The sequence below is a fragment of the Hypomesus transpacificus genome, chromosome 7 (genome assembly GCF_021917145.1).
Source record: "Hypomesus transpacificus isolate Combined female chromosome 7, fHypTra1, whole genome shotgun sequence".
NCBI classification, from domain to species: Eukaryota; Metazoa; Chordata; class Actinopteri; order Osmeriformes; family Osmeridae; genus Hypomesus; species Hypomesus transpacificus.
In genome coordinates, this window is record NC_061066.1 from 6,821,720 (window position 1) to 6,836,539 (window position 14,820).

General features: G+C 42.9%; 1 protein-coding gene across 1 annotated transcript; it reads right to left on the bottom strand.

Annotated features, from left to right (window-relative positions):
* Positions 1 to 11,480: 11,480 nt before the first annotated feature.
* LOC124469387 lies at positions 11,481 to 14,810 on the bottom strand. Its single transcript, XM_047022642.1, has 5 exons — positions 14,578 to 14,810; positions 14,075 to 14,232; positions 13,901 to 13,960; positions 13,735 to 13,782; positions 11,481 to 13,490 (listed from the first exon to the last, which is right to left on the bottom strand). The coding sequence occupies exons 1-5, from the start codon at positions 14,722 to 14,724 to the stop codon at positions 12,428 to 12,430; spliced, it is 1,476 nt and encodes a 491-aa protein (XP_046878598.1). The 5' UTR covers positions 14,725 to 14,810; the 3' UTR covers positions 11,481 to 12,427.
* Between the last annotated feature and the right edge of the window lie 10 nt (positions 14,811 to 14,820).

Consider the following 14,820-nt stretch of genomic DNA (forward strand, 5'->3'; position numbering starts at 1 on the left):
AAATGGCTGAAAGGGGTGTATTTATGTAAATGTACACATTGCCTCAATATCTTTGTGTCAATAAATCAAATATCATTTTGACTGATGGTTTTTCAAACCTTATTGGCTTCGAGATGTCATCACTCTGAAGTATTTCATGTGCAATTTCATGCAATTTGACATTGAAATGTCAACCATTTCTCAACCTTCCCAAAGCTGACCAAAGGTAATAGTCTGCCATTTTTATACATAAATCTCAAGTGTGTAGCAGAGAGGATAGAGAAACTGACTTGTTACCTTATAATCATGACTTCAAGTCCCCATTCAGCCTATTGTTATTGGCCAAACATGTAGTTGTTTTGCTCTCTTGTTGTCCCACTCTTGACCTTCTACATTGTAATTCTTTTTTTTTTTTGCAATTTTGCGGAGAAACCCGCATCGCTGCTTGTGCTTGCAGCTATATTTATTTAGTGTGTTTGCTCTAAGCAAAACAACTCAGAGAACACACGCAACTCAAAGTTTCTTCCCTCCCAGATTCTCTCTAACACTCCTCTGAGTGCACCAAAGGCCTCCCCAAATGAGGTGCCATGCACCAATGTCATCCAGGTACACCACAAACTCATGTCTGGGAATTCCAGCTAGCACACTGTCCATGAGTCTCTCAAAGGTAGCAGGAGCGTTGCAGAGGCCGAAGCACAGCACCTTAAACTGCCAATGCCCCCTGTCTGTGGAGGGCACCTGCCAGTAGCCACTGTGCAGGTCAAGGGAGGAAAACCACGACGACCCCCTCACATGGTCCAGCATCTCGTCTACCCTTGGTATGGGGTAGGAGTCTGGTGTGAGGAGTGATGGTGACAGCATTTACCCCCTGTAGTCGACACAGAACCTAAATGTACCCCCTTTCTTAGGCACCATGACAACCGGTGCAGACCATGGGCTATCGGATGGTTCGATGAAATCGGCCCGCAACATGTCAACGATAGCTTGCTGCTTCCTTGCAGGCAAGCGGGACACGACGGGGTCGTATTTTAATGAGTCGGGCATTCCCAGTGTCTATGTCTAAGTGTGTTTGCCCCACCTCCTCCTCCCCCCATGCAAAGCTATCACTAAACTTTAGTAGCAGCTGTTTTAACTGGCTCTGTTGGATCTCATCTAGGCCCTGACAGTTTTTCAGTCACACAGTTTCGACAGCGTTGATGGTTTCCTCCCCCCGGTCCTGGTTGCCTCTGGAGAAAGTGGCTGGATTGGCACGACTGGATGGAGCCGGTCCCCTCCTCCTGATCTCCACTGCTGATCCCCTATTCCTCTCACTGTTGGGTTGGGGCGGTGAGGTGGACCCGCGCATCCCCCTGCGCGTAGACCCATTGTTGTTTCCCTGGCGAAGTGGAAATCCGTCACAGTCCCGCTGCATATGGCCAGGCTGGCCACATCCCCAGCAGACTATGGGAGTGTTACAACACTGCCTGAAGCCCTTTTCGATGACCAGTGAAGCAGCCTTGACCAACCCGCCAACCCACCCTGGCTTGACGATTTCCGGTCACCTCAGGCTGCTTGTCAGCGCCCCCGCTCTCTTTCACGCCCCAGTTCAGCTCCCTCTTTCTGGCTACTTCTACTGCCACCCGCAGTGACGGTGGTTCAGCCATCTGGACATGTCTACAAAGTTCAGTTGGAGACAGCACTCTAATAAAACTATCCCGTGCCAGCTTGTCTTGCACCCCCGAAGGCATAGTTTCATAAGCCCGACACGTCATGCTCAAAACTTGCCAATGCTTTCAAAGATTCCCCTGGAAGTCTCTTTCTGTTCCCCAGCTCAGTCAGCAGCGTATTGGGTTGCGAGTCGCTGCCTAAACGGTCCCCCAATGCCTCCACTAGCGCACTGTAGTTGCCCCTTCCACCTGGAGCTAGTGTTTGCAAGCATTCCGAAGCCTCCCCCGTCAGGCACAGAGCCAGCTTCGCCTTCGTATCGTTAGACCACCTCCCGGCACCAGCCAACAACTCGAATTGAGTGAAGAAAACTTCCCACTTGCCTTTTCCATTAAACTTTGGGGGTTTAACTGCTACTTTGGCTAATGGCAACAGGGCGCTGCCATCTTTGTTTACATCGGGGACCTGCGTTTCCGCCAACGATGACGTTGACACTCCTGTTGTCTTGCTCTTCAGCCCAGCCGAGTGGCGTGAAGGAAAACCCGCCAGTTCCGCCATCCTGCTAACAAATAGCTTAAACTCGACTATGCAGCCCTCCAGGTCCTCGGCAGCAGTCACCAACTGCTCTACCCGATAACAAGCTCCTGTGCCCGCCACAGGCGCGTCCGACTCCACTTTAATCATCCATCACGCTCCTTCCATCTTGGCAGTAGACGTGAGCCACGCCACAGCTAATCCCTAGCCTAAACTGAAGCAAGCCAACTAGCCTAACAATCTGCCCGGAGTTCGAACACTTCTGACACCAATGTAATGCCCGAGCTGGAGTAAATAAGTAGAGTCGGACACAAAATCAAACCAACACCAATTTATTAACTCACTAGGCTGTTGTTCCGGCCCCAGTCTACGCCTCTGACTAACACAGATGACAAACGAGACTGGAGATGGATTGCAGGGAGAACCGAGAAAGCCCGAATGCATGCATGACCTCTCTCTCGCGAGATTTCATACACAGAACATGGAACTTAAACACATTACAACATGCCCACCCAACCAAATACAACCCCTTACGTTCCACATACGAGTCAAACTCACCTGATATAGGCCTACGTTGTTTTTTTTATGACTGTTTTTAGTATGACTGCTTATCGTGACAGCTTTGGCGCTGGTGGAAGGGTGAGCATTTTTTACAGACTAAGACTAGAGGGTGTTTGGGGGTTTGTGTGTTTAAAGGATATGGGAGCTTTTATGACACCCGAACCAGAGATTCAACCAGGGTTGAATACGCACGCACACATGCGCACAAGATCTATGCAAGGTAGACAGCCAATGAAAGAAGAGCCATGTGACAGTTGCATGCCTGTGTATGCAACAAAGACTTCCTAGCGCAACAAGCTAACAGACAACTTTGCGACCACCATGATGTTTTGTCTCCTTTCGAGCCAGCCGCAAGCAATAGACTTTTTAACTTCTTCACCGACTGACTGTGTAATACTTTTAATATAAGATTAAAAGTAAGTTTAATATTTCTGACAGCGATATTGCAAAATTTTGTATCGATCAAAAGCTATTTTTCCAAAACGGTATAGCTAGCTAGCTTTAGTTAGTTTCCGGGGTTAAGTTACCTAGCATAATACTCGTAGCAATGCTACTACCATGCTAGTGTTACTTGTTACCCTTCTCATTAGTACATTTTGAAGCCATGCTAAAGCATTTGTTGCATAGTTTTTGTCTATCGGAAAGTATTCAATTAGAATGTTCTAAATCACATATTTGTGATGTTACGGCTGTGGGACCCACATTCGAGTGATCACATATTTGTGACGCTACTCCTTAAGAAAGTGCAACGCACATGTTATTAGCTTACGTTTTGCTTTGATTTACCAAAATATTTTCAAAGAAGTACAGGCGATATGTTCTCCTTAATTTTTCTGAACTGGAGTTCAATAATATTTTTTCATTAATAATAAATCAGATAATAATCGTATATTAAATCCCAATATTAGTCAAATTAATCGCAATTAGCTTATTAACAGCCCTAACGTAAACCCAAATGTGCACACTTTGCCATGACGTTATATGAACTGGGACTTTAGAGAACTACAACTCTACATTCATCTGTCTGACATGCCCCCGAGCGTGGTGCACTGTGGGAAGGCAAGCGATTTGCGTCGCTGTAGTGGACCCTAGGGGTGCAAAATCGAACCACAAAAAAACGAATTGTTCAACACTCAAACCACGGTTAGGTTTAGGTTGTAAGCCGCAGTTTTTCGGACACAACCTAACACCCTTTGTCCTTTCCCGTAACCTTTCTCGGAGAGTACTTGTCCAATGAACTGTCCGTATATTGTGAAAGAAATGTTGGGCCTATGTACAATGAATGTGTTTTAGGAGAAGTTTACAGTTGGATAAGAAGCTTGATACAATGTATGTTGATTCAACTCATTTGGTAGAGATGCCACCTGTAGTTTTATAACACCTAACTAGGAGACATGAAGTCTAGGAGACGGGAAGTCTGGGTGACCTGAAAGAGTTCTTGTCACCTGGGGAGAAGAGACAGTTGTTCTGAAGAAAATGCGGATTCAACTGTATTGTTCTAAGGATTTAACCAATGACAGAAGAGATTTGGTATAGCTTCATGTCTGTAGGATGGACCAATGACTTTTGAGAACTGTCATATCTATAAAATGGTCTGTTGAAGAATGTTCTGGGGGGTTCAGGGCCATCAGCTGAGTAGTGCTGGTGGGCTGGATTCTCCCGGTTCCATTCTAGAATGCTAGATGGAGCTGTATGGAATTGTCTTTGTGTTATTGTCTTATGTTTGTGTGTTGATGATGTTATGTTGGTAACGTTTTATGTTTAAACCTACGTCAAATAAACATTAACTCTATACTTCACCCGACTTCAGCTTAAAACGATTGATTCTCTCAAAAACTTCCACGACAATATCAATAATGAGTCATGTACTGGAAGGAACTGGAGACAAATTATACAAAGCTAGGCAAGATAAGAATGTGTGGAGAATGGAGACGGCATGTGGAGGTGAAAGGTTAGCGTTTGAGGATGTACCATTGCCGTCGCCGTCAGTATTGCCATTATTGCCAGTATTGGCTGGCAATATTACTTTTTCGCAGACCTTCTGAGGTTTATTTATTTTAGAGGACTTAAGTAAACTGTAAAGACAACCACATTTTATGTATTGAGGAATCTGAAGCGATACGAAAACATTAGACTTTTCAATAGGCTGTTACACGTTGCGCCATGTGCTGGCAAAAAAAGTTTGGCAATACTACTTATATGCTGGTGATGGCACCTATGGGATGTACCATCGTCTTTTAAGTCACCTGTCAACAAACCGAACCAAAACCCTGGGCCATAAACCGCAATACAAACCAAACCTTGGGCTTGTTGAATTGTTGCACTCCTAGTGGACACGCATGGTAGTTTCATTTCATGTCAACTCGCTGCAGACCAGAGAACCGATCAAAGTGAAGGGGCTGGAACGCAGAGAGCTAGCCAAACTGGCAGGGAATACTTTTTTCATTGTTTTTCATTATTTACGAAATGCTTATACAAAACAACGTCAATTGTGGCATTGCACTCTGTTGGGTTATAAAGAGGAAACCTGCAAGATATAAACTTTGCAGAGTGCACACACACACACAGATTCCTGTCATTAGAGAGATAAATGAATCTGTCTACTGATGTCAAAACTGCCGAAGTAGCCTACCTCTATTGAACTAATGCGATTAACAAAGGCATTCACAATTATATGAAACAGCATAGTAAGGAAAATTGAGAAATTTGGTTTAGTTTTTTTAGAAGCGAATTCACGTTTACAACCCATTTTCAGCTGCTTTCAAATTGGCTGGCAGAACGACAATATAAAGTAGATACTTTCAGTTTAGATCAGTGGATTTTGTTACTTGTTTAGCTACTGATGTCAAAATTGCCTTTTTAAGGACACGCGCTCATCGCTCATCGGGAAACCTGGGTTGAGTTAGTTGATAACCACCATCGGGATACTGCGTAGCAGTGGCGAATCTAAGGGGTGGCAAGGGGTGGCAGCTGCCACCCCAATAAAAAATACTGCCACCCAAACTTTTTTTTAATGCATTTAGCAGACGCTTTTATCCAAATCGACTTCCAAGAGAGAGCTTTAGGTGCATAGGTCACTGATCATAACAACGAGATAGCTCCAAACATTGCGGGTAGCCAAAACATTTAGAATGCATTGTGAAAAAACAAATAAGTCCCAAAGGGAAGAACCATAAGAGCATCTAGTTAAAACAGTTACAATTACACAACATGAACCTCAATCTTCCCATGGAAAAATATTATTTCTACATTACAGAACATTCAATTAATAATATTAATGTTACTGTTTAATTTAAACTACAATTTTATAGCCTAATTATTTACCATAGGGAGTACTGTACCCCTAGCTTGACGTTGTCATACTCATAATTCTAGTCAGAATATGAGTCTGAAAACTCTGTTGGGCTGTGACTATGGGGCGTGTGTCAACCGAGCTCGTAAAACAAATACCTCTTTGCTCAATTGGATAGACCTATAACCAATCAGAGCAACGTAATATATTGTTTGATGAAAACTAATTAAACCCAAACGCTCTTTGGTGACATTGTTGATTACGTTACTGTTGATTATCTGTCCATCATCGTATAAAGCCCGCCCTGACAATTTAATTGGTCCGAGCAGCTCCTGTTCGATATAGTTTTTCCGCAATCGAGCCCCTCCAGACCCAACTTCCCGACCAGAATTTTTTTTGTGGGCGGGGATAAGTTGGGCTGGCATCCAGGCTACTGTACCCCCTTACTTTGGGTTTTGATTTGCCTCCAGGAGGCCACCCAACAACTTCCTCCTGCCACCCCATTGCAACCCCGAATGAAAGTCTCTAGATCCGCCCCTGCTGCGTAGCGCGATCGCTTTAGGTTAAGTGAAACAAGATAACGAGAATTTATCCCTGGCGTGATGAACTTGCTTCGCAGTACAGGTCCCACACATAACAGAGTTAATATAGGTCCCACAGCATTTGCTTCCAGCACACCAGCTGGAATTCCGAGAAGGGTCCAAATGCAGTGCTCCCTCCTCAGGCCCCTCTAAACCGGAACTCTCTCCTCAGGCCCCTGAAGCCGGAACTCTCTCCTCAGGCCCCTTTTTTCATGTGTATCCGAGGTATTAGCGCCACCGCTGGTCGGAGGATACAGTAGGCTATTTATATTAATAGGCTAACTTACATTGAACTTCGGTTTTAGCATAAGTCAATAGTGTTTAACATAGCGGAAATTAGCATTGCGGCTAGCGTTACGGACAGGGTTCTAAATTAACACCCGCCAAATGCGGGCTAAATTTCATTTTCATAATAAAAACTCGCTAGCCAGTTTGGCCGGTGATACATGAGGCATTTCATAAACGATACATAAGGCTATGTTCTCGGCATGGTTATAGTTCATTTATCCCCCTGCAGTAGCCTAAATTTCCCATGAACACTGTGCCGTAATCCTACGTTATAGACCAATTATCACCCTACGTCACACAACTGTCAAGCAGGCTCAACTGCGCATGTGGGTTGCAAAAGACGAACTTCTCCCGTTCTATTACTCTTGGAGTGTCGTTCAGGTCATCATATATCTCTGGCCACTGGATTGCAGGGCTTGATATTAACTTTTTGAGGCTCTTGGCCTTTGGACAAATACATTTACGTTCACTTGTCTATGCACAAAAGTCACTTGACCCCGATACCCTTAAATAGCCTGTCCAAGTGATCGGGCAAAACTAGCCTGCCTAACGGATGTCGCTTTCTCAGGCAAATGACGAATGAAACAGACAGGTTAAAGAAATCCGAGATTCTGGCTATCTTCACCAGACTCGTATCTACATTAGGCAGTCCTCCCTGACGTTTCTGGTGTAGAATGGAGTGAAATACAACATTGTGCACACTGCCAGTGAGCGAGTCTGACTGAGGCTAACGTCAAAACTGTGTAACTGGGATGTAGTCTCACTCAGATTGCCAGTTTAAACAAATCAGAAAAATAATCGGACCAGCTGACTAAAAGCAGAATTCCCATATCTCTTGAAAACTGCCCTGCTCGACTTTTTAAATGTAGAATTGACTGTAAAAGTGTAAAATTATGAACTTTGTGACATGACGTGAAGACATGGTTGCCGCTCGACTATGCGGTCTGTACCGGGCGACATTCTCACTCAAATTTCAAGACTTTCGTGACCCAAATGACAGATCATTGGGTAATTGCTTTCTCTCCTAAAGGCATGTCCTCCTCGACGCTTTTGGTCTTTTTAAATCTAACTATTTGTATTATCCGTGTGGTCCTTTTGCCATTTAAAATGCTATCCTTTCCCGGTTTTCTGCAGCCACAATGCGCGCGCATCCCGATTGTTTACAAACAAATAATTGGTCTATTGGAATATGGAATATATGTTTAGTACTATTATTACACATCTTGATTGAGGTGGTAATTGATGAAGCAACATTTAACATAAATACAAGGATAGATATTGATTTCAGATTAAGAGAGTAGTGTTGATTTTATTATCAACGTAAAAAAATTAATTATTTCAGAGCCAGCTCTTGTTGCCCTGGAAACAATAAACAATAACACGAGCCAGCTGTAGCTGCTGCAAATGACCAACCGAAAAAATGTGATATTATATAATGACCACTAGACGGCGCTAAACTGCCAAACCTATTTTCTATGCTTGCCAGGGGCAGAACAGTGATCATGTTCGTAATGTTAGCAATACGTAATGCTCGCCGCAATGCTAATTTCCGCTATGTTAAACACTATTGACTTATGCTAAAACCGAAGTTCAATGTAAGTAAGCCTATTAATATAAATAGCCTACTGTATCCTCCGACCAGCGGTGGCGCTAATACCTCGGATACACATGAAAAAAGGGGCCTGAGGAGAGAGTTCCGGCTTCAGGGCCTGAGGAGAGAGTTCCGGTTTAAAGGGGCCTGAGGAGGGAGCACTGCAATTGGACCAGAGCCTGTTTAAGGAGAGCCTGCCCACTCCCTATTAAGCCCCATTGTACCGAATTTTGTTGCAGTTCCACCAGAGTTCCACCGGGAGTGATCGCGGTCGAGTGCAAAATGAATGTGAGTCTATGGAGCTAAACGGCTAAATTTTTCTCTTTCGCCTGATTGTCGTTGATAAATCTCAGATTTGATTATAGTTTTTGCATGTTCAACATGGATTATAGGTCAAAAGTTGAATGAACGAGTACTTATGTCCTTTCGATTTCTTACGGGGTAAGTCGTTGTTGCCCATAACACACTAGCATTCTGCTAACGAATGTTGATTGATTAGTGAACGACTGACTACGACCAGAGATCCCGCTTGATGGCATCCAAAGCAGAACCAGAATGTCAGAGCATTAGCAACATTAGCAACAACATTAGCAAGCCAAAACTCTTTCTAGCATGTGTATTGACAGGGAGAGCCTAACCTGTCAGCTGTGTTGTCGATGCCTCGAGAGTAAAGTGGAAGTAACCAGAGCTTGCCGTCAAGCAGTAGCTCTGGTCGTATGATGTGTATGACGTCAATGCCATTTTCAAAGGCTTTTTAGAATAGAAAGGCGACTTAAAAAACAATATAACACCCAGTGGTGTGTGTTTTTTTTGCCTCCCCTTTCGATTTCAGAATTCAAATTACTAGACAAAAAATTATATCCTGAGAAAAGTGGATTTTGAGGGGTATAGCTCCATAGACCTCCATTCATTTTGCACTCGACCGTTAGCGCCCTCATATGGAACTTGAGTGGAACTGCAACCAGTTCAGAACCCGGAAGTTTCCCGAGAGTGGGAGCAGAGAATGTCTAATAAAGAGAGAACTCCCACTCTCGGGATACTTCCGCTGACAGGTTAGGCTCTCCCTGTCAATACACATGCTAGAAAGAGTTTTGGCTTGCTAATGTTGTTGCTAATGTTGCTAATGCTCTGACATTCTGGTTCTGCTTTGGATGCCATCAAGCGGGATCTCTGGTCGTAGTCAGTCGTTCACTAACCAATCAACATTCGTTAGCAGAATGCTAGTGTGTTATGGGCAACAACGACTTACCCCGTAAGAAATCGAAAGGACATAAGTACTCGTTCATTCAACTTTTGACCTATAATCCATGTTGAACATGCAAAAACTATAATCAAATCTGAGATTTATCAACGACAATCAGGCGAAAGAGAAAAATTTAGCCGTTTAGCTCCATAGACTCCCATTCATTTTGCACTCGACCGCAATCACTCCCGGTGGAACTCTGGTGGAACTGCAACAAAATTCTGTACAATAGGACTTAATTCTCGTTAGTCACGTCGCGGCCATATTGAAAACGAAAACGAGGCTTGATCGAACGGAAGTGATTCTCTACTATACGAAGACGAATGATGGACGGAAAATGGACCACAAATCTTCTGCTCTTGCCTCCTATAACTGCGGCATTAATCGATAAATGGGCGGACGAGAAACACCGGATCCCCAAACTTGTCCAGACCAAAGGGTACAGCAACTGGATCGAGGGATATGTCCATGATGTTGAAGGTAAGTTAATCACTGTCTTACGTTAGCTAGCTAACATTAGCTATTAAATAAATGGAAGAACATTTTGGCCAACTCTGCTATTAATGTGTTAACAGTAACTAGTTAATATACGTTAAGGTTAAATTGTTTTTTGCAACTCACCGTCAGCATCATGGTTATTTACTTTGCTTGCTTGCAATTGGCAGCAAAGTTATAGTCAGAATTGGTAGCATGATAAGTCAAAAATGTGTACAATGACAGGTGATTCATAGCATATTTTCTTCTCTAACCGGGATGATCTTGTGAATAACAATGCTTTTGCAGTCAGAAAGAGAGAGAGCGACAGGGCAAGTGTGAGAGCGAGGGCATTTCCCTCTATGAGAAAGAATGAGCCCCCGTACATGGTCCAGGTAGCTAAGTTAGATGTTAAGGCAAAATAGTTCCTCATGTTCCGAGGCTGTTCAAAGGTTGCTCGCGTTCTGAGCTTTTACAGTATTCTGGCACACACATTCCATGGTATGTATGGTGCATTTCATAATATTATGATCAATTATCATACTCACAGAACAGCATAGATAATCAGATTAGACACAAGAATTGTCACTTAACATGCATTTTTGTCCTTTTACACCTTTCAGGTGGACCTTTCACTGGAAAGTCCCTTTATTGAAAAGGCAGAATGCAACTGCAAAGCAGGCCAAGGACATTGTGCACATGTTATTGGGTTGCTCTACACTGTAGCACACTATATAAAATTAGGCTGCAAGTCTGTCCCTCCTGTGGAGAGCAAGACTTCTTTGCCACAAACCTGGCACATCTCCCGACGCTCAATGGGGTTAAGTCCAAAACCCATTACTGAGGTACAAATAAATAAAATAAAACCCCAGCAAAATGACTTTCCCCCTGCCAAACAGATGCGAAGTGAATGAATAGTCAGCAATCTGTACTGTCCAGTGCCACTCCCACTTCCTTGTAAGGATTTTGCACAGAGGCTGAAGTCAAATCTAAATGACATAGGTAGTACATGTCAGTTGGTCACACTAATGAACTTGCCCTCATATCAGCCACAGTATGTGCCCTCACCATATGGTGATGTACCTCTGGGCTCCATCCTGAGTTATCAGACTCGCCCTGCAGTTATCCAGTCTGATGACTACCCCCCCTTCCCTTTGCCCCCACAGCCAAGAGACTATGCCACTGTTCTTGGTGAAGAGGAGATGGACTACCACAGTGGTATATCTATGACTCAGACTGACTCTGAACTCCTGGAGAATGAGACAAGAGGCCAAAGCATGAACAAGGTCTGGCATCGCGTGCGGTCTCAGCGCATTACCTCGTCTAATTTTAAAAGGGTGTGCTCAAGACGAGCTGACTTTGACAGTCTTGCTGCAGAGCTCACGAGGGATAAAAAAACAGTGCAGACCAAAGCTATGCGGAGGGGAATTGAAATGGAACCAGTGGCTGCAGCAAAGTACACTGCATTAACAGGAACCGTTGTTCTACCATGTGGTTTTGTGGTAAACCCAAACGCTCCCCACTTAGACGGAAGAGTGATTGACCAATCCGAAGATTCTCCCTACGGCCTCTTAGAAATTAAGTGCCCAGACAAAAGCACATGTGCAGATTGTCCATATCTTATCCGACAGGCAGATGGTGATTTAGCGTTAAAAGTTGACCATGAATATCAATTCCAGATACTCGGACAGATGGGTGTTAGTGGAGCAAAGTGGTGTGACTTCTTTGTGATGTCTCACAATGACTTCCACTTGGAGCGACTACACTTCGATGTCAAAAAGTGGGAAGAAGTAAAATCTAAACTAGACTACTTTTATTTCCAGCATTTTTTGCCAGCACTATTTAGTTTTATAGTCTGTTTAATAAAGTACTAAGTACATTTGTCATCCAATATATATATATATATATATATATATAAATGAAATAACTACCACACAATGTATTTTCCACACTTTATTGTATACACATTTAATGAAAATGACCTGAGTTTTAATTCTAAATATCTTTGCAATAAATGTATTTCATCATTCATAAGTCCAGGTATTCCTCAGTTTACTTTTTTTATTATTGTTACTTCAGGTTCAGAACAATGGCGACATGAATTCTAAGGCGGGCAATGTATTTTCCACACTGTTTTATACACATTTAAGGAAAATGATCGGACTGAGTTTTAAATCTAAATTTCTTTGCAATGTATTTCATAAGTCCAGGTAGTCCTCAATTTGATTGTTTCTTCAGGTTCAGAACAACGGTCCTTGAAGATTTGTAAGGCTGGCACAGACAGACCACAGTTGGTTGACAGACCCCATAACTGTCATGTGTAATGTTCTATCAAAAATGTGATATTCTTTTATTCTTCTTATGGCCCGTTCGACATGAATTCTAAGGCGGGCGATTTCCTGTGTCTGCCGCACCTCCTCCTCACTGAACTGTGCATTTGCAACCAGAAAGGGTGGAATAACTAAACTAACATTGATGTCAGACAAAAGGTCTCCAATAAGGAACCCTTTATCTGCCATTACCTGATCCCCTTCCTCGAGTAAAGAGAGAACGCCTGACTTCCTGGTAATTTCCTTATCCGATATTGATCCTGTAAATAGGTCACTAAAAAATGTAATTAAACCTGACGGACTTATACCAATTAGGGACTTTAAGGTTGTAGTTCCTTTATAATGGGAGTAAATTTCTGAATTCAGTACTTTTGAGCTTGGTTTTTGTACATGCATCTCTGTGCAATCTAAAATAACTCTGGTTTTTGGGAATGTTCTTTTGAAGCATTGAGGCATAAGATCATTTACAGACTCTCTTGAAGGCCAAATAAGAAGCGATCCCAACATGAAGTAGAGGAAGTTTTTCCAGGTGATACATATTCTGCTGACGGTTGATTGTGATACGTTAAAGCGATTAGCGAGGTCCTGTTGTAGACAGCCCAGTCTCACACGGCAAAGATAAAGAAAGAATTGGTCAATTAAAGCTAGGCTTTGCACATTAAATCCCTGTCTAATGTGCTCACTGGCTTGCTTTGCCTTCTGTGCTTGACTCCATCTCACCATGTGCTCAGCTGTAGGTTGTAAAGCTGTAAACACAGCTTTGAGTGTACTATAGTCTCTGAATCCTGTGTAGAACTGGATTTGTTTGTCGTCACACTGAAAGCGTTTGAGGAGGAACTGGTTGCTACGAAGTGTCGATATTTCTTCTTCCTGGCGAGCGATGGTCTTGCAGGCTTCTTGAAGCTGCTCCTCCAAGGACAAGGGACGCTGAGTATAGTCATGATCTAAGTATGGCACGCTTGTCTCTACTTCGCTGGAATGGCCAGGTTCAAAAATAAATGGTAAGATGCTTTACAAGAACAAACATGACTTCCTCCTCCACAAACAAAACAACTATCATAAATATTTACTGCCACGCATGTTTTTTTTCAGTAATTATTTGAATTAAATGCTTCTGTTCTGGAGGTATGCCTTTTTCAATCACAAGCATTTCGTCCAAATGATCTCAACTGAATCTTGTGTGACATTGCAACAAAATTATCATAGATAAGGCTCACCTTGATGTGCAGGCAATGTCCTCTTGGGGGTCTTGTCCCACTGAGTGACTGCAGATACGATCAAATATACCATTATTTAGGTATAAGGAACAAATGAAAGTGATAGCAGCACATTAATGTACATTAGATTTAACCAATTAGCTCATATAGGCTTTGGGTGTTTTACCTTGACTCATCCAATTCTTCACCCAGTGCATCCTCTCCACCTGTGGTAGTGGCAACATGACTGAAAAACAAACTGTCGCATTAATTCAATTCAGTAGTATTTAGTTAAATCGATGGTCACTGATCAATACTGACTGTTGGACGAAGGTTGTTAAACGTTGCCAAAAATAAATACCTTGCTGTTCTAACAATCTTCCGCCTGCCAGGCTTGATCGAGGACCACGTAAAAACAGTTGGCACAACCCCCTCCTTCAGTTTCCTGATGCCACATAGCGACTTTGTGAAGGACTCTTCGGGGAAGTGATCTGAACACACTCTCGTGTTATTTGAGATCTGTAAAAACAATGATCATAACTAGCATCAAAACAAATTAGTAATTGAAAGCTACAAATCTAGCCAGCCCGACTTGCATTTGACTGGTGCCTTCGTGCCATGCCTGCTAGCTAGCGTTGATAACATTTGCTAGCTGGCTTGTCTGGTGTCAATAACGTTACCTAACAATATCTAATAATAGTTTGCTTTTATTGTGTTAATGTATTGTGTTGACTAGTTTTGCTTGAGTAACATTATTATAAATCCCGAAAGTTGTTTATTTACACCAAACATTCACGAGCTAATTTGTACGTTAGCTCTGGGGTTGCTATTACAGTAGCTAGCCTTTGTACATTATTGTCTTACCTTAAAATGCGGCCCAATATCTCTCCTTATTTTAACAACCCATTCTCGACGAATTGCGGAATTTACAGGGAAGCGGTGAAATGTTTTCAGTTTGCAAGATAGTTTTTTAGTGTTAGAATTGCACTCGGGGACGCAGCAGTAGGACATCACTCTGGTCTGGAGTCTGGTTTGTTGTCCCCTCAAGCCTCGTTTTCGTTCAGCTCGATATCAAAATGGCGACGCATGTGACTAAGGCGAATAGGG